Source organism: Pantherophis guttatus, chromosome 4 (assembly GCF_059756535.1).
Source record: "Pantherophis guttatus breed Tessera chromosome 4, ASM5975653v1, whole genome shotgun sequence".
Classification (NCBI taxonomy): domain Eukaryota; kingdom Metazoa; phylum Chordata; class Lepidosauria; order Squamata; family Colubridae; genus Pantherophis; species Pantherophis guttatus.
In genome coordinates, this window is record NC_142066.1 from 105,766,145 (window position 1) to 105,787,639 (window position 21,495).

The following is a 21,495-nucleotide window of genomic DNA, read 5'->3' on the forward strand; positions in this document are numbered from 1 at the left end:
ATGAAGAAATGAAAACGATTTGGGGCCTGTTGACCCAACACCAGATCGCATTCAAGTCGTAAGCTTAGATAAGACTGTCTCGGGCATTTTGGCAGTCACAAGACAATTTTAAGATTAAAGTACCTATCTCAACCATTATTGGCTTTTCCACCATCCCACCTGGCACCCTCAAAAACAACTCCGGCTCATCTTTCCACATGCCACCTTTCCCTCCTAGCCTTTCATTTGCACCACCGCACAGCATATCCGCCTCTCATCAAACACTCCCATAATTTTTCCTCATTTGCTTTTAAAAAAACTCTTTTTATCTCGGTTTCCCCCATTTTCTCAAGGACCACACGCAGCTTCCCTATTCTTCAGTTTAAGTGCTGTCGCTTGGTCGTCCACCGCCGCATGGAGCAGCACAGGAGTCCGTTTCAGACATCTCTAATTCTTACCAGGGGTCGAACTCGTGTATGATGCTCTCGAAACGGATGACGGCGAAGAGCCTGGAACTGAAACCAGCTAGCCAGGCCAGGAAAAGGATCGTGAAGGAAAGCAGCGACTGCCAGCCTGCCGGTTGCGACAGGCCCCCCGACAGGCCGCCTCCTCCAGCTGGGGCGCCGGGGCCGGTAGCCGATAGTGAACCACCTCGACTGTTAGCCAGCGCTTGGGAATTTGAAGATGACGACGAGACAGCAGCACCGGACTTGTGCTTCTGGTCGGGGGCTGAGTGTTCCGCCATGTTGATCCCCGGGCTCCTCGCTTTTTCTCCGCCTAACGCGCAGCGAAGGAGGAGCAGAAGCCGCCTCGATCCGTCAGCACGCTTCGCAAAAGAAGACAGGGGAAGCGGGTGAAATCACTGTCTTCTTCCGCGCTCTTTTCACTGGCGGGGGAAGCACTTCCCTGCCGCCGCCTCTTCTTGAGCGACCCAGGAACTACTGCCCGTTGCGGCGGCCGCCAACATCCCAATGCGACGCCAGAAAACGGGCGCGAGACTGAAGCAGCGCGAGCGCGCGCGCGAAAAATGGGTGGGGGGAGAGAATAAGGCGTGGATATAAGAATAAGAGGAGAGACAGACAAAAGTTGCTTCCGCGTGAAAATGAATTGCCTCAAGAACGCGTCCGAGTAGGTCGAGGAAAACGAAATGGGAGGAGAAATAAAGCGCGGGACCGTAGACAGCCGTTGGACGGCGCGTGAGAAAAGGAGGCGGGGAAGAAGCTAAAACGGTAAATTGAGGCTTGAGGCTTGATCGCTGACGCTTCATTGGGAGGAGCCGGCGAGGAGCCGCCTCCTCCCGTTTTCGTCAAGATCTTCCTATTAACCTGTCAGAGAGCGACAGGTACTTCTAAAGGACAAAGCGATAGCCAATTACGATCGACAACCCTAGGGCGCGGCTACAGCAAGGCGGTGACTTTATCATTTTTCACAAATTATAAAAAAACTCTGCTAAGTGGAATCGTTTGATTGGCTGACACGTTAACCGGTGACGGGTTAAAGTCGCTTTTTTCCCATCACGTGAGAAATTAAGCGCTGACGTTTTGGGCCAGCCCCTGGAGTTGAAGGATACATTACTGTATTTCTAGTAGATACATTACTGTATTCCTAGCGAGGAAGCCCGAGGCATATTGGGGTTTGTAGTTTCTAGACATTGTTGCCTTGAATCTGTCAAACGTTCTGCTCACCCCCTGTTGTCATGGTAAACTTTGAAGATATACCCGTCGAAATCTGTATATTTGTTTTCGGAAGCTATAAAAGAAACTGAAATAAGGCATAGAAAGCTATTATGATGCTAAAAGTACTGCTGTGTTGAATGCAAAATGCAACTTTGAAAAAAAAAAAAACACAGAATCACACCCTTGCAGATGCAGAGGTACTTAGAGCAACTAGAGCTAGAGAGAGGAAGCTTGAGTAACCCATATACAGATCTTTCCCAATCTCGGCAACTTTTTGGAAGGACTGTTGCTGGGAATTCTGGGAATTGAAGTCCACATTGCATCCAGAGTTGTTAAAATGGGAAATTAGCCACCTCGGAGCAGTAATGCGTGGGATAAAGACAAAATGAGACTGAACACAATAGTTGGTGCTATATTTATAAACTGAAGTATAGGATCCTTTTCAGTGTATCAAATTCACAGAGCAGGAAGTACTAATATACTATGATACTATATATTGTGTTAGTGAGTATATTAATATACTCATTCGCCCAGTTTGTAATTGCTCATTTAATAAAACAATATTTATTTTTAGGGGAAAAACTTAGAAGAGCATATAAATTAATTCTAATAAATGGAGCATTAAGGAATATTTAAATCAGTGGCTGCTTGTAGTTGAATGAAAACATACAGTTGGCGAGTTTGAACTAATCAAACTTCTTAGCTAGGAAAGAAGGAAGGTAAAGTACTTTGGTGCCAGGCAATTTTCTTGGGAAGATTGAGAAAGGATTCTGTAACTGGATAACAAATTAGACAAAGCAATTTCTCTGGAATCTGGATTTCTGAAATTCAGATTCCTCTGAATTTTTCTGAAATTACCAGATCATATGCCAGAATTTCTCTGAAATTTCTCTGAAATTGCCAGATCATATGCCATTTAAGGGCATATTTTTAGACAAAACTAATACTTTAGATTAGTATACTAATACTTTGGGGTTAGAATTACATAAATAGCTAAAACAGAATGTAAAGCTCACAAAACCTTAGTGACAGGTGTTGCCATTAATATTTTCAAAATACTTTTCAATAATAGCTGTACATACATACTGGTAACCTAAATAGGAAACTATAACCAAAATATAACCAACCTGTTTTTCTGCAACTGTGGCTGGTAAGCCTCAAATGGTAATATCTTTTCGACCCTCAGATACAAAGCTGATTATAATACCCCTAAGCTGTGAACAAGCCTTTCTGAAAGAGCAATCTTCCAAGTTATTCAGATTGAATAAAATGGAATTTTCATGAAGGGCTGATTTTTCAGGCCAGCAAGATGAATAACAAATGATTAGGAATATTTCTTATAAGAACATAATATATCAGTTACAAAATTTGAAAGAAATGTAGAGCATGGTACAACAACAAAAAATTCTGAGTAAAAGGAAAATAAAAAGATTTCAAGACAGATACCTAGAAACAAGGAATGTCATAATGTCCCTAATATTATAGATACACCTAGATATGTCCATTCTTATGCCTTTGTAATACAATAGAGAATTTTCAATTGGTGGATGTTTCAGTTTCTTCTAACCAGAAAGTGCATCATGGTAAGTATAATTTTCTCTCTTGACTTAGTAGGGCACAGAACATATAGCACAGAGATGATAACAATGCAATTCTCAGGAATCGAGGTGGGTGGTGAATGGGAGAGAAATCTGTATCTGTAACATGATCAACATCTTGAAATTGCCTATCTTAAAGGTAGAGTTTACCCTGATAGGTGCAACGCAAATGTCCTATAGGGAAGAATTACAGAGTGGGCACAATAAGTGACTTTCAGCAAAATTGGTAATAAAGACTAGTAATAGTATCAGATATCAGTTGAAATCTTAATGTAATCTCAAATCATCTTGCTAAGGAGTAACAGAAAAACTTTCCGAATTTTTTATTCTAATATTATTGGAGTCAAATTGAATTCCTAACTTCCTGTGCGCAATCAAGGTAAATCCAAAGTAAATCCAGTATGTTGATAAAAATGTTATACTGGCCTAACTTTTCCAAACTAATATATTGTTCACAACTTTTTCCATTGTAACTGCCGTTATCTTGCTAAATTCTACAAAATGATAGTTCCCTGAGACTTATTTGTGTCCTGTGAAACATATCTTATGCCCATATAAGATTTTCAACATCTTTTTTTGGAAACAACTTCATGTTATGAAGTCAGATGCAGACACAACACTAGATAGCATTAACTTTCCTGTGATTACAGTATTGCTGCCAGATAAGCTGGCTAGCTCAAATCTTTCCTTCCACCTTGAACTGAAGTTTGCCAATTGGTGTACTTTGCAACAGTAAAGCAGTTATTATGACTGGTGGATTGTATTTTTGGAAGGAGTAAGTAGAAAGCTATAGCCTCCAACTTAGGTGGTGGGATGGGGAGGTGAAAATATAATTGCAAATAAGACAGATGTCTCTTTGTATAAATATCATAGTCATTCTTGTTCTTTCCTTTAGAGCCTATTTTTTTGAGGAAGGGGTTTAAAGTGCACTCTCAGTGAACCTGGTAAATTAGAAAAGAGAAATACAAGTATGGCAGTAGGGATCAGAACTGCAGATTTCAAATAAGGTAAGAGTTTATACAAATAATTTACACATGGGTTCGGAGGTTTTTGAAAGATTTAGTAATAGAGAGGCAGCATTCCATCCCTACAGTATTAAAACACTATCCCAATTTAGGGCCTAGATGAAAGATGAACATTGTTTGAGGCTATCAAAGTCAAAGATAACAATTTTCACATTTTGGGGAGCTACAACTCCCATTAATATTAATTGAATTGTGTTATTCTTCCCAGGAGATTCATATTTCCTAAGTGAAACTTGGAAGGTTTATATCTCATCATATACTCAGCTCATGCAAGAAAATCACAGTTTGCAAACTGATTCACTGTAACTATTAATACAAATTTTCATATGCAAATTTTCATCAGCAATGAAAAATTGCTGAGAATATATAGTTGAAAAAGAAGTAGAAAATGAGCAAGTTAAAATATTGTGGGATTTCCAAATAAAAATTGATAAAGTCTTGACTCATAAGACACCAGATATAACTCTGGTTGAAAAGAAGAAAACATGGATAATTTACGTGACAATACTAGGAGATAGTAGAGTAGAAGACAAAGAATTGATCATAAAGTATCAAAATTTGAAAATTGAAATTGAAAAATATGTATTGAAAAACTGTAAACTGTAGCAATAATAGTAGATTTTAGAGAAGCCCTCCTACACTACAACCACTCACAATACTAGACAACACAGTAGCAACAATAGAGACCTTCAAGTTTCTAGGTTCTATTATATCTCAAGACTTGAAATGGACACCTAACATCAAATACATCATCAAAATCACAACAAAGAATATTCTTCCTGTGCCAACTCAGAAAGCTCAGGCTGTCCAAGGAGCTGCTGATACAGTTCTACAGAGGAATTATTGAGTCTGTCAGCTGCACCTCTATAACTGTCTGGTTTGATTCTGCAACCAATCAAGGCAAACACAAACTTCAACGGATAATTAGAACTGCAGAAAAAACAATTGCTACCAATCTGCCTTCCATTGAGGACCTTTATACTGCACCAGCCAGAAAGAGTGTTGTGAAAATATTAGTGTTGCCAGGTGTCCACTATTTGAGTGGACAGTCCGCTTTTTTCACATTATGTTCACTATTTTTTTTCACAAAATAGTGGACATTTTTTTTATTCAAAAGCTTTATGATGAAATGGTACGTAATCTAAAGCTGTACAGTCTAAGAGAATAAGGATAGGAGAATCACGTTTTGTCTTTTTTTTCATAAGTTAGAATGAGACAAAGATCGAATATCCATTGAACTCGATTCTCTGAAAAAATTAATGATGAGATTAAAATAAAAATATATTATAAAATTATGTACAGTTCACATTTTAAAAATGTATTGTAGTTTGTGTCGACTGACCTAAAATGGCGTCGAGTGATTAGAGTGACAGCGGCGAGATTTCGAATTCTTTAAAATGAAAGAGAGGAGTGTGCAAATACACCAAAGACTGGGAAGCTACTTTTGCATGGATTACCAACAACGAAACCGACAGAACAAATACGACGGCCTACTGTAAATTGTGTGAGAAATCATTCACAATTGAATATAATGGTATAAAAGCTGTCACACAACATGCAAGCACAAAAAATCATTTAGATAAGGAGAAAATAGCTTCCAGCAACAAGTGAATCAATTTGTTTTTCATTGTTAAAGACTCCTCTTTCAGTGAGAAAGTGACAGTAGCTGAAATGGCTGAAACTTACCATGGGATCAAACACCATATTTCTTTCCTGGCTCAAGATTGCGGTATTAAGTTAATGAAGCAAATTTTTGATGATTCAGAAATTGTAAAAAAGATGTCTTGTGGAAGAACCAAATCATCAGCTATTGTCAATGAGGTTTTGTATCCTTTTTCTATTGAGTTGGTTCTCAATGATCTTAAAACTGGAATTCCATTTTCTCTCTCCACTGATGCATCAAACAAGGGAAATCACAAAATGTATCCCGTTGTTGCACAATATTTTACTTGTGAAGAAAGACTGTGTGTGAAAATTTTAGACTTTTATGAGGATTCTTTCGAAGATTCTACATCAATAAAAAATCAGCTGTGTCGAGTTCTTAGTGATAACGAATTGGAAATAAATAATGTTTCAGTTTACTCAGCAGATAATGCATCCGTCAATTATGGAGTGAACAAATCTGTTTACCAAAAATTATTGCTGGAAAATGACAATATTGTAGCTGCTCATTGCAATAATCATATTTTACACAACAGCGCAAAAAATGCATTAAAGCAGTTATCTTTTGATATCGAAAATGTAGTGCTGAAGGTTTTTGCCAAATTTTCGAATTCTGCGAAGAAACGAGAAGAGTTGAAATCATTTTTTGAGTTTTGCGAGTCAGAATTCCATGAAGTTTTGCGCCATGTTCCAACACGTTGGTTAAGTTTGTTTAAAGTGGTCGAAAGACTTCTTTTAAACTGAATACCTCTAAAATCGTATTTTATTTCTCTTGAATCTGATGAGTGCCGTAAGGTTATCTGAAACCTTATTTCGGATCAGGAAAATGAACTCGCAAAGGACGATGAACCAACAATTTCAGAATTGTATTTATATTTCACGCACTTCTTCATGTCAATAATGCAAGACACCCTACTGAAGCTGGAAAGCAAGAAAATTCTTGCCTGTGATCTTCACATTATCATGTGTAAACTGCATGATTCTTTGCAAAAAAAAATACGATGAGCAGTTTTTTGGAATGAAAGTTTTATTTGCCTTACGTAAAAAACTTTTACCTGAGAATGCCGTGTAAAAGTTCAAGAAAGAAGCCATCAACGTGTATCAAAAAACCATTGCGTACGTAGAAAAGTGGTATAATTTCACCGATTCAGTATATGAGAAGCTAAGTTGTTTCAATCTAATTGATCGCAATAATCCTCCAACTTTAGAAGAAATGACGAACATCTGGTTATTATCACCATGGCGAGAAGAATTTCCACCCAACACTCTCTTCGATGAAATTTCTGCCTTAGAAGAAGTTTATGTTCATCTGCAGGGCTATTCATCCCTTGATAAGTGGACATACTTTTTCAAGAAAGAGCTAGCTCCGAGTTTACTGAAACTGTTCCAGTATTGTGTATCAGTTCCGGTATCAAATGCAAACGTTGAACGAATTTTCAGCGTCATGGGAAATTTGTGGACTGATGAATGTAACCGACTGCTTGTACCATCAGTTTGAAATGAACTTTGTATATTTTTTAATATTTCTCAATGTTGTACTGAAATTAAAGAATTATTCCTTAAACACAAAGAATTGATCAAAGCTGCACAGTCAAATAAAAAATACACACGACAGCAAAGTAAAATGTAATTTAATATTTTACGTATTATTATAATATATTTGATGTTTTGAATTTTAAGTAAAGTTTTGAAGTGATTATTTTAATACGTGTTAAAATGTTTTTAAGAAAATACATAATTTAATTGTAATTTTTTTTTATTTTTTTACTACTTAACCCCCCCCCCCCCCGCTTGCCTGCTATTTTTTGGAAGCAGACCTGGCAACCCTAGAAAATATCTACAGATCCCTCGCATCCTGGACACAAACTGTTTCAACTTCTACCCTCAAAACAACATAATAGGGCACTGCATGTTAGAACAAGTAGACAGAAGGACAGTTTTTTCCCCCATGCCATCACTCTGCTAAACAACTAATTCCCACAAAACTGTTAAACTATCTAGAAAGACAGTATTACCATTATTATTCTCAGCTTCACTATTCCGTCCCCTTATCTTCTTATGACTATAACTTTGTTGCTTGCATCTTAAGATTTATATTGTTTACTTAGTATCCTAGTATGATTTATGTTGATTGCTTATTTAGTATCCATGATTATCACTAAGTGTTGCATCTAATGTTTTATGATGAATGTATTTTTACAATGACTATGATAATGATCTATCTCTATTGTTATATGTACAATGAGAGCTTATGCACCAGAGAAAATTCCTTGTGTGTCTAATCACACTTGGCCAATAAAGAATTCTAATTATAATTCTAAACTAGTTGTTGTGGTCCCAGTAATTATTGGCATACTGTGACATATCAAAACATTTTGGACAGTATTTAGGAAATCTGCACTTTGACAAATTTTTTATCAATCATATCATCAGCATAGAACAAGCTGTATGTACAGTATGTATTTAGGATCATCGGCATATGTACCATGGGATCCTTCATTAACTCTGGCAAGTCATTGATATATAAACTAAATAATAATGGGGCCAGGATACATCCTTGCCTTACCCCTTTATTTGTGTGAGTCCTGTTAGTCAAAGTCCCATTAACCCCATACCGCACTCTAAAACAGGTACTTGTATAAAGGACTTTAATCAAAGCCAGCAGTCTAGATTCTATTTTAAGAGATGTCCGTTTACTCCATAGTACTTCTCTGTTTATCATATCAAATGCTGCTGTGAGGTCTATAAAAGCAGCAAATGGGTCTCCTCTTATAGGCATATTTGGCAATTAGATGGTTCAAGACAAAGCAGTTATTGATAGTAAATTGGCTTTGTCTAAAATAGTGGTTCCCAACCTTTCTTTGGCCATGCCCCACCTAAGCATTTCCAAAATTCTGATGCCCCCCTGTGACATATAATTCTTACTATTCAAAAAGTGAACTACTCACATGGAGAAAGCCTAAAAGGCCATTAACTTGGTTTAAACAAGATTCCAAAGAACATGGCATCCATGAAAGAGAAAAATAAAAGAACGAAAGTCAGTAGAAGTACTGAGGAATTTAAAAAATAATAGTATGAAGGGATATGAAAAAACAGCAAATAAATTTTCAAAGCATATAATAGAGAATTGAAATGCATAAACATAAAATAATTTTAATGAAAGCCTTTTTTGTAATACTTTGATCATTTTAATTACTATACATATTAAAATAAAGGTACTTAACCAATTCAAAATACAATTTGAACTTACCTCAAGATCACATTTACAACGCAATCCTATGCATGTCTACTCAGAAGTAAGTACCATTGTCTTCTATGGGACTTTCTTGCGGGAAAATTTTGTATGATTGCAGCTTGATTCTACATAAGTTAGTGAGATCCTTGTGCTTGATGCCTGCTGAGGAGAGATTTATATTAGGCTCCAATTTAGTCAGCTTCATTCTTAAGTCTCCTAGTTCAGTGATATCCAGTTGATTTCTTTTCTTCAGTAGCAAATCATTTACAGCACTAAAGCCACATTCAGCTAAATATGAAGATGGGAATGATAACAGCAGTTTTTTTGCAAAGTAGGTTGAATTTGGGTATTGGGGAAATGCTTTGGTAGTTCAGTAGGTGGAGGTGAATCACACAGGCCTGGCAAAGCCTACACATGCATGGTCCAGCCCCAGATTGCTCTGAGAGGAAAAGTCTTGTAAAACACTGCCTGGGAAACACAAGAGTAAAAACACAGAGTAAAAATAACTGTAAATCTAACAATTTCTTACTTAAACTTGGGTCCTGGTTCTGTATCCTCACTGCTGGGCTTTCCTCAGCAGCCATCCACTCTGTCTCCCCACAGATACAAATTAATACAAATATTAATACAAATAAAAGTTACTACATTAGTCAAATTTACATGGTCTAATGTTATTATACATATTTATATCAGCACATATTCCTTCATTTTTCAATTATTCAATATTTGCTACATCCTTCTAATAGTCATAACATTATTCTTGGGCATATCTGATAACATCCTTTTAAAAATCTAATCTTAACTTCTAACATTCACTTTAAATGTGTTATATAAAAATATGTATAACAATATTCCCCCTGTTTCTAATTTCTTTCTTTATTCTAATTCTCAGTACAGCCAACCTTTTTTTAAAAAAATCCTTTCTATCCATCATCTTTCACCCTGTTGGAAGTTTCACTTCTTCTCTTTTAATTTGCCTCCCATATTTTTTTTTTATTTTTTTTTTAATTTTGATTTATATGCCGCCCTTCTCCGGAGACTCAGGGCGGCTTACAATGTGCTCAGCAATAGCCTTCATCCTTTTGTATATTTATACAAAGTCAGCTTATTGCCCCCACAAACTGGGTATTCCTCCCTTGGGTCCTCATCTATTCATTTTCAACCTGTCCATTATTTCCATCTCTACTATTTTTGCTGCCAGTCTACCCATGGGTCTGCCAAATCCTGTCTTTTTCCAAAAATATATTTCAATTTCTTGAATTCCATTTTTCTACCACCTAATATATATTCTCCCAACTTTATTTCACCCAACTTTATTATCTCCTCTTTCTTTTCTCCTTGTTCTATTTATTGTGTGGTCTATTCTATTTTATTATCTTGATTCATTATTATTTGTTGCACATTTTCAGTCTTTCCAGTTATGTCATGTAGTAAATCCTTTATCTCCCTGAAGTTCCTCATCATAGTGTCATAAATGTATTGGAGTAACAACATAGTTTCTTTTTGAAGTGCCTCCGATTCTTCCTGAAAAGCCATTTTGCCTTGTCTTAAAAAGTCCAAATAATACTCAATGTTCTGTCAGTAATCTGTCACTGCTCTAGAGTTTATTCTTTTTGACTTCCCAAAGCCAGCAGATTACTAAATCTTAACATTGTTCATCAGGAGATACAATAGTTATGGTTCTTTATATCCCACAGTTAGTCAATAGTTTCCATTTATACAGTCCAGGGGCTTTTCCAAATAACTCTTTAGATTTGCTCTTTAAGTTGCTAATTAGTTCCAATATTCAAAGTCATTCCATTAGATATCCTCAAGATTTTCAAGGTTGATCCTCTAGCAACCATAAAGTAGATAAGTATAGAACAGTAAATAATACAGCAGACCTCCAGGTGTTGTTCTTCTCTTATCAAAATTTTCCATGGTTGCTTTATTATTCTAGGAGTATGGCATAGTATATATCCATTCACCAGTAGATGGCGCCTTCAGCTTAAAAATCAACATTAAAAATCCACTTTAAAACTATTCTGCCAGTTATTTATTTCAAATTGATTCAAGCAAAATATCCAATAAACAGTCAAATGTCAAGCATTTTAAAATGTTTGTTCAAAGTCATGCCAGTAAGATTTATACATCCAGTCTTTTTGTATTTTATAACTTTTACTTATTTCCTGTTAGGGTGCAATTTGTCTCTGCGTCTCTTTAACTGCCACTTAAAAACATTACAGAGAGTCTCTTTTCCCTGATTAATTTTCTTTTCTGGTCAAATCCTAAACAAAAATTAAAATTCACCTCACCCAGCTCCATTCACAGTTGACTCACACTGCTCCAGCACATTCTTAGTTTCTTCGACTGTCCCTGCTTCACAGCGGCCATGATGGCCACCTTGTCTTCGGCAGAGAGGGAAGAAACCCTGGGTCCAGCAAGAGAGCCGCCAGTTTCCGCGACCTGCAGGATGCTCCTCCTGGTGTATCACCCCTACAGGGTGACTTTAGCCCCTTGGGGGCCCCTCCGATGAAGAGGATTTGGTGTGGGGATGCAGAACCCCACTCCCCTGCGTCGATCTCACAGCAATGTCACCAGACATCTCATCACAAGTATATAAGAACAAATACTGGGCTTTCAAAAATTTAGTTAATAGCTCATTTTCGAATTGCCTCCCTCTAGGACATGGGCCCAATGTCAGGAACCACTGGCCTAAAATCTGCTTATTCTTCTGTGAGGATATGATTTTCCTCTACCCAAATTTCAATTCTATTCAAAAGGAACTAGCATATATTTTTGCTACAATGTCAATCAAGACTGATGGGCCTATAGTTACTAGGATTCTTTTTATTCCCTTTTTTATATATGGGGACAACTATTTTATTATCATATTCACAAGTAGGATTATGTAAGCTATTAAGAAGGTTCAGTTTCTATTGCCAGGATAACTCTCTAACCATTAGTAAATCTAAATAAAAAATCATGGTGTTTGGAAAACATCATCAGAGACGTAGTGTAGATGGCAATTAGTTGGTTAACATCTTTGTATTTTTAGGCATAACTTTTTCCAAGACTGGATCTTGGGTTTGCCATCATCAACAGAGAATTTACTGCTTAAATCAAAGAACCATAGTTATCCAGGGTCCCTAGCCCCATTATTTGTTTGTTTGTTTGTTTGTTTGTTTATTGGTTCGATTTATAAGCCGCCCTTCTCTGGAGACTCAGAGCGGCTTACAATGCTTTAAGCAATAGCCTTCATACTTTTGTATATACCTGCTTAGTAGGGCTTTTGCCCCCCCCAAAGTGGTGTTCTTTTTTTAATACGAAGTCAGCTTATTGCCCCACAATCCGGGTCCTCAATTTACCTACCTTGAAAGGATGGAAGGCTGAGTCAACCTTGAGCCTGGTGAAATTTGAACTTGCAGTAATTGCAGGCAGCTGGTGCTACTTTATTTATTTATTTATTTATTTGTTTATTTGTTTATTAAATTTATATCCCGCCCTTCTCCCCGAAGGGACTCAAGGCGGTGAACAGCCGAGAATTAAAATAACATGCAATATAAAAGTTAAAATAATTAAAATTAAATTAAATGGCCGCCCCAATTTAAAACCCCTAGCAATACAATTAAAAACCCCTAAAATCTATTCAGGCCAGGCCGGCTTGCTGAAATAAAAACGTCTTCAGGGCCTTACAGAAAGTGCGGAGATCCGGAATCAGCCATATTCCGGGAGGTAGCTCGTTCCAGAGGGCGGGTGCTCCCACAGAGAAGGCCCTCCCCCTGGGGGCTGCCAGTTGACATTGCTTGACTGACGGCACCCTGAGGAGGCCCTTTCTGTGAGAGCGTATTGGCCGGTGGGAGGTTATCGGTAGCAGCACTACCAAGGCTAATTAAAGTATATAAAGCTAAGTTTACCCCTATGCTTTTGTATGGAGCAGACCTTTGGGGTCTATATTCAACTACAGTACTAGAACAAACACAATCCCAGCACTTGAGATGTATTTTGGGTGTAGATCTAAGAACATCTGCTGAATTGGGAATTCATACAATTCATGCATTATCCAAAATTAGAGCATATAACTAGTGGCACAAAGTCAATGAAATGGAGACTAATATACTTCCCAAGTTATGTCTCCTAGATAAAATCACAATCATAAATCTCCTGGATCACCAAGCTAACAAATTTTGTAAGAAGCTGTGGCCTTCCTGTCTCTTGTCTAACAGGAGAATGATTTTTAAAAAAAGAGCTGCCCAAAGAATTAAGGATATAGAAGAACAAAATGATACAGTTATCCTTAGTAAGGCAAATAACTTGAAATGGTTGAGCAATTACAAACATACTTTTCAAATAGCTATTTAAAGTTACAACTGCCAAACCATCTTAGGGAAATATTTATGTGAGTGAGATTTGAACAGCTTGACATAACAGTCAGATATGGGAGATTCTATTCTATACCCTACAATGGATGTTTGCGGAGCGGCAGAGGTAGAAGACCTGGCTCACATCCTATTTGATTGTTGCCTGTATAAGAGGGTGAGAGATAGGTACCTTGGTTTATATACCAAATGAATAACCCATTGGGATCCCCATATCAAAACAATTTACCTTATGTGCCGCCAGAATCTGACAATAACATTTAACACAGCACAGTACTTAAGCAAAATGGGTCAGTTGAGATTGACATATGTGGGACTGATTAAGGTAGATTGTAGGGGTGACACCAAAATATAATTTTATTATATTTTATGTATCTATATATTAAATTGTATTTTATTCCAATTTAATTTTAAATTGTATTTTATTCCAATTTCATTTTAAATTGTTTTTATCAGATTTTAGTAATAATTTGTGTCTGGAACTTTACACTTTGATATGGCCCAAGGGCTAATTGCTAAAGTAAACTATCAATTAGTTACAAAAAGCCACAGTGCTTAGATCCACACATATGTGATGCTGCTACATGGTAGGTTCTTGGAAAGGATGCATATTAAGATCAATACCTGCTAAAGAACTAATAGCTATTATTTGACTTTGTTGTATACAGAGAGTACTAATAATAATACTAAGTCATTGCATCAAGATCTCATCCAGCAAGAATGACAGTTGCTGTATATTTTGACATAATTGTATAGGAAAAAAAATACATTCCACATATGTCAGCATTCTTCCATACATTAATGAGAGAGAGAAGAAAGACTCTCCCCTCTACAGATGATAGTAGTAGTTACATAACATAAATCAGTTTATTTATTTTGACCATGGATCAATCAATCAACTCAATTTTTTAAAAAAAACAATAGAAATAAGACAGTTGGGCAAAAAAATACATCAAAAATAATTCCATAAAGTACCAACAGTTTGGTATCAATCAACACCGTTGGATTCACTGGTTGATGTTGCAGCGGGATGGTTATGGGATAGTGGAGCTCCGGGAGCACTGCAAAACCCAGCCGATACCTGCTTGCTAGAAGATCCTATGGGGCCAAAGCTACAATGAAGGGGTGATGAAGAAAGGAGGGATGCTTTGTAGATCATGAGGAAACAGCAATTTCCTCGTTTGATCAAAAGAACCCCCCCCCCCCGATCGGCAGCAGAGATGGCGACCATTTTGGCAAGACCAAAGCTGTGACAACCGGGACAAGAAGAATATGTGTTGGAGCAATTTTGAGGCAGTGGATTGAAACTGGGTGAAACAACTTTCACCTTCTATATTAGAGACTTAAACCCAAATAAAGGAATGCTTTAAAAAAGTTTCTCCAAAATGTTAAAAAAGCAGCGATTTATTACATGGAGAAAGATTACAGACCTAAAAGTGAAACAAACTGTCAAGGAAAGACTGTGAAGTTTAAAATAGAAAAGGAATGGACTGGAACTGTTAGTAGCATGAAAAATGATTTAATTTATGAATAATATTGCTTGATTATTGGAAGAATCCAATAATGTACAAAGAAAGAGGAACTTTGGTTTTTATTTCTTCTATTCCCCCCCCCCCCAAGTTTTGCTGTAGTTAAAGCTGAATTTTAGAGTAGGGGTGCCATTTACTGGTCAAAGATGATATTATATTAGTGCTTCGGGGAATAACCTTGAAAAGTAAGAACTACCTGATATTATTGGATAATACAAGAATAACAAAGAGGAGAAGAAAGAAAACAGTGAAAGGCAAACAACACCTAGAAGGCCTTTTTATTTTGGTTTCATATCTACTGGAGTTTTGGCTGCTTGGAAGTATTAGTGAGCCATTTGAAAACAACTAACAAGAAACATTCTTGAAACTGAATATTTGACTTTATGAACTAAAGACATGGGAAATTTGGTGGGCCAATCTGATTATTAAGATCATCTGACAGAACATTCTACAATGTGAAAGAAGAAAAATAGAATAAGACCTAAAAATTTGGAAAACTTAGAAGATGCAAATTGGAAAATATTAAGGACTATAAATTTAGGGGATTTTGAGGAACACTTCCAGAACTGTGTAAATTTTTATTAATACTGGTATTTTTTGTGTTTCTGGACAATTGGGATATTGAGATTTTAATGGAATATTGAACAGTGATTAGTGTAGTATACCAGCATAAAATGTCTCAATGGGGGAAAACAAATGCAGTTTATAAAGAAATATTATTGATGTTTCAATGTATTAAGGAAGATATAACAAGGAATCATAGGGAGATGATGGAATTGATGTAAGATACTGGGAAATTAGGAAAATGCCAGCAAATAAAAAATGAACAAAAAATTCAGAAAATAGAGGAGAATCCAGAGAGCACTGAGGAAAGAATAGAGGAGATAATTCCAAAAATGATAAAAGCAGACAAAGAGACAGAAAACATAGCAATAATTTCTAACATGGAACAAAGAGAATATCTTTTAAGAATTCAATATAGAAAAGAGAATAAAGAGAAATATCCCCTAAAAATGATGGAGGAACTATGGATGGGTGCTCTAAAGATTCAACAGCAAGAGATAAATGTTGTGGCAAGTTTAAATCAAATAAACATGATAAAAGGAGTTACAAGATACCAGAGGAAAAGCAGGAAAGATTCACCAAAAAGTTAATAAGAATTGAAATTCAAAAAAGGGGAAGAGATGATGGATAGATATAGAATATTTTTAATGTGATTATTTAATTAAGTGTTAGAAAAAAGAAATAGAAATTGGGAAAATAGTATTATGTTTACTGAAACACATTATAATTAATATGTATACACAAATGTTAGAAATTGAAAAATTACGATTATGTATTTTTAAATGGTAATATCATTATCAGAATTGTATACAAAGTACATTGACCCAGATAATACACCTTTCACCAAGCACTTATGGATGTTAAAAAAAAAACATAAATAAAATTAGATAGATAGATAGATAGATAGATAGATAGATAGATAGATAGATAGATAGATAGATAGATCTCCAATTTGCAAAGAAAACTAATTAACTAATTTCTGCTTTTGGATCAGTGCACTTAATCTTGCAGAAAGTACTGTCACATTTATTTTAATTGTTTTTATAAATAAGAGACCATAACATATAGTGTGGAATGTCTTCCCTCACAAAATAAATAATACAGATTAAAAGACATCTGGTAATACTGTCTATCTATAATTACTAAAACTTTTCTTGAAATCCTAGGAACATTTTTTTTTTTTTGCTTTAATTTATATGCCGCCCTTCTCCGGAGACTCAGGGCGGCTTACAATGCGTTAAGCAATAGCCTTCATACTTTTGTATATTTATACAAAGTCAACTTATTGCCCCCACAATCTGGGTCCTCATTTTACCTACCTTTGAAAGGATGGAAGGCTGAGTCAACGTTGAGCCCGGTAAGATTTGAACTTGCAGTAATTGCAAGCAGCAGATGTTAATAATAGTGCTTTAATCCACTGTTCTACCAAGGCTCTTAAAATTTTAAAGAACTCCTTAAACAAAAGCCTAGATTAAGAAATCTAGCAAGTAATTTTCCAGTTCATGCCAAAATTTTATCGTTATTATTGTAATAATGATTTTACATTAGGTGTTAAAGATAATTTTAATAGAAAAAGATTTATTAGACATGCCCCTGAAACTCCAGTTTAATTTTTAATTACCCAATCCATTAACATTGATTCGGAAGGAACTATTTATCTATCCTTCAGAAGCTAAGTGCTTCACTTAGCTAAAATAAATTTTAGGTTTTTCATATAGGCAGAATATTTTTAATTTTGTTCTTAGAGTATGAGTTTATTCTGAGCCAGAGATTAAGTGGAAGAAAACAAAGTCATGTCTAAATTTGGGAACATCCTGAAGAGTAAACCCTTTTAAAGGTTTAGTATAAATGATAATGTACCTACTTATATGCAGGTATCTCTTATTCACTGATTCTCTGCCCAAATATCTTCCTCCTTATTGCTATTATAGTGAAATAGTTTGAATATTTGGCTACCATCTTCTTCATGAGATGCTTAGTTCTTAAAAATGAAGTTTCATATTGATGTTCAGTTACAGTAACTTTCTGAGCTGGAATGGAATTGCAAAGAAAAAACTCTAGTCCTTTAAAATAAAAGCACAGCTTTTACAGTAAACCTTAACAGTGTACATCTGATCAACAAAGAGCCAAGAAGAAATTTTGTTTGTTAGATTAATTTATTTTACAAGCAACATAATTATTTTGACATTTTGAGATCTGACAAAATACAGTACTTTATTCTTGTCAATTTTGGGGAAAAATCAACTGTTATCTCATTTACATTGCTTAGTGATCAGGATTTTGATTCTCTAAGTAATAGAATGATTTTAACTGAATCAAAATTCCATTCCTATCATAATTCTCTTTCACTCTGATCTAAAAACCAAATAACAAGCAACTCGAATTTAGTAGGTTAAGTTAAATCAAATAAGGATTACTACTATCTTGGAGAACTTTAAAAGAGGAGACTTTTGAATTATATTTTTATTGCCACCTTGATTTGAAGGACTTTGGAAAATCATTGGAAAATATTTTTGGAGATATTTTATTCGCAGCAAAAGTGGAGAAAAAGAGTAACAGTGACACCTACTAGCCAGGGAAGACATCATAGAGCTGAAAAAAGTGGAAGGAGGAGTGAAAGTTGTTTCGTCTACAGATTAGCTGGAATACATTAAACAATACCTGCAAATTGATTATACTTGGTGTTTGGAGACAGACTGTAAAAATATTCAACTCTTAGAACTTTGAGGATTACAAATATGCTGGACATTGTGCAAGTGGGAAACAGTTTGGATTTGTTTTGAAACTAAGTGGAGGTTGCTAATGGACTATTTAACAGAATGATTTTTCGAACTGCTCTAATACTGGCTTTCCTTGGTGTGATGAATAATTGGGACATTGGGATCTTGATAGATTACTGAGTAATTTTTTAATTCATTAAAATAAGGCAAAATGGTACAACAGGAGGAAATAAGTATATTATTAAAAGAAATATTGATGCTCCAAGATATGCAGGAAATGATGACAAGGAATCACAGGGAGATAAAGGAATTGATACATGATGTAGTTGTGAGACCAGAACATTATGAGCAAATGACACTGAATAATGAATATGAAATCCAGGAAACAGAGGAGAAAATAGAAAGGACAGAGGAAAGGACAGGGGAGGAAAAATGACAAATGATACAAAAAAGAAAAAGAAGAGATAGTAAAAGCTGATGAAATAGAAAAGGTAAATTACACTTTAAGAGATCAAAAAGCAGAAGAGTATACATGGAAAGACACCCCTGAAATGAGGAAAGGATCATTGAAAGATCTACTGAAGGCTCAACAGAATGAAGAAGCAATAGAGACAGATGAAATACTTAGATTAAACATGAATGATATAAGAAGATATGAGACCCCAAGGGAGGCATATGGGAGATGTGCCAAGAAATCAATAAAAGATGAGATATGAAAACAGGCAAGAGATGTGGGATAGATGTAGAATACTGTTTAATATAGGAGTGGTTCTATTAAGAATTAGTATAGAGGTAGAAACTAGAAATGATGAAAATATTACTTTTTTAACTTGGGAACTATTTTATTAATGAAATAATTTAGAATTAAGGAGTATAGGTAAACAAAGATGAAGTAATTGTAATTAAATAAGGAATATTGAATAATTAGGATAAGTAAACATGATTAATAGACTTGGAGAATAATGGTTATAATGGTTATAACATTTTTATAATGTCTGATATTATTAATTGATTATAGACAAAACTGAACAGTGTTTAAACAATGTTAAATGTTTAATAAGGATAAGCGAAGATTATGGCAAATAGATTTTGAGAATAATAGTCATAATTATAAGATGTATTATGTATATTTAAAAGAGATTGTACCCAGACAGTACACTGCTATTGTGAATATGAAAAAATTATATATAACAAAGAAAATTACATAATAAAAAATAATAATAAAAAGAAAGCTCAGACTGCTCAAAGAGCTGCTGATTCAGTTCTACAAAGGTGCGTCTTATCCTGGATGAAATTCTTATAGGGAAAAAATAACCTGGTTTTGAATGTTAACAAAACAAAAAAAATCATTGTTGATTTTAGAAAGAGCCGGCATAGTCATATTCCACTTTGTATCAAGGCTGCAGCTGTGGAGATGGTCAATAGTATTAAATATCTAGGGGTGTAGATAACTAACAATCTGATTTGGCCTCTTCATACGTTACCTTTAGTGAGGCATGCAAACCAATGTTTGCATTTCTTGCATCAGATGAGGAGAGCACATCTTTCTCTTTCTGTCCTGGCCACTTTTTACAGAGGCATGACTGAGAGCATTTTAACAAATTGCATCACTGTTTGGTTTGGTGGTAGCAGTGCCACAGATAAAAGGTCTATACAGAGATTAGTAAGGACAGCTGAGAAAATTATAGGAAGCTCACTTCCCGTTATTCAGGATACTGCTTATAATGTGCTTAGAGGTTGAAGTGTTGTTAGAGACCCCACACACCCACTTCACAGTCTATTTCTGTTCCTCCCCTCTGGGAGGAGATTGTATCTATAGATTCTGTAATAGCTTGGTTCCTTATGTCATCAATCTTGTAAATTTGCAGGATTTTTTTTTTTTTTTGCCATGTATGTTATACTTTTGAACTAGACTATGATGTTTCTCTGCGTCATATATGTGTGTGTATGTGGGTATATGTTGTTATCTTTTGAGAGCTGAATGCAATGAAATTTCATTTTAATATATGCTGATTAGTGTACATTTAAAGTGACAATAAAGTTCTATTCTATTCTATTCTATTCTATTCTATTCTATTCTATTCTATTCTATTCTATTCTATTCTATCATTTGCATATCTATAACTGTCTGGTTTGGCATTGCAACCAACCAAACAAGACAGACACAGACTTCATCAGATAGTTAGAACTGCAGAAAAAACAATCCTTCCTTCCTTTGAGGACCTGTATACCGCACCAGCCAGAAAGAGGGCTGTGAAAATATCTACACACCCCTCACATCCTGGATATAAACTGTTTCAACTTCTTCCCACAAGACGATGCTGTAGGGCATTGCACACCAAAACAACTAGACATAAAGACAGTCCCTCCCCCACTCAACTTATATATTGCCTTTCCTTATAAGTTTGCTGCTTGTATCTTACAATTTATATTAATTGTTTTATTTAGTAACCTAGTATAATTTATGTTGATTGCTCATTTAGTATTCTATGACTATCACTGAATGTTGTATCTTATGATTTATGATTAATGTATTTTATGTTTATAAGCATCATATATCACTTGTTGTTTGTAGATACACTGAGAGCTTATGCATCGGACACAAATTCCTTGTGTGTCTAATCACAGTTGGCTAATAAAGAATTCTGTGCTGTGCTGTGCTGTGCTGTGCTGTTCTATTCTATTCTATTCTATTCTATTCTATTCTATTCTATTCTATTCTATTCTATTCTATTCTATTCTATTCCATTCCATTCCATTCCATTCCATTCCATTCCATTCCATTCCATTCTATTCTTGTTTAAGTTGCTATTCTTGTCCTCATTGGACAGTACTTACCTAAAAGTTTATCTTTTTAGAAAGAAAATGTTGGCAAAGAAAGATCTTTGGTTTACTTCATACAAATCTTCTTTTATATATTTAACATTTGTGTAAAATTTGGTGAAATCTGTATGCTGTTCAAATTTTGTTCTGAGTTTAATTATATTAGACTTAATAAATCATGCGATTGATCACGTTTTGCATCTGTAGGCTGGCAGATTTCTTGGAGTGTACAACTGAAAAATACTGATAGGCTCATTGAAACCATCTTTTAGCAAGTGAAATACAAATTTCTGCTGATAGATATGACTTGACAGATGAATGTGTTA

General features: G+C 35.4%; 1 protein-coding gene and 1 long non-coding RNA gene across 2 annotated transcripts in view; one reads left to right on the forward strand and one right to left on the reverse strand.

Moving 5' to 3' along the window:
• Nucleotides 1–1,481, reverse strand: part of STT3B (STT3 oligosaccharyltransferase complex catalytic subunit B) — a 90,857-nt gene extending 89,376 nt beyond the window's left edge. The window contains exon 1 of the mRNA XM_060685815.2: nucleotides 438–1,481. Coding sequence (XP_060541798.1) covers nucleotides 438–724 — 287 coding nt within the window. The 5' untranslated portion in view covers nucleotides 725–1,481. The remainder of the gene's footprint in view (nucleotides 1–437) is intronic.
• Nucleotides 1,482–4,148: 2,667 nt separating this feature from the next.
• The window catches only part of LOC117656011 (uncharacterized), a 70,494-nt gene continuing 53,147 nt past the window's right edge, over nucleotides 4,149–21,495 (forward strand). The window contains exon 1 of the long non-coding RNA XR_009620945.2: nucleotides 4,149–4,260. This is a non-coding gene — a long non-coding RNA (uncharacterized LOC117656011). The remainder of the gene's footprint in view (nucleotides 4,261–21,495) is intronic.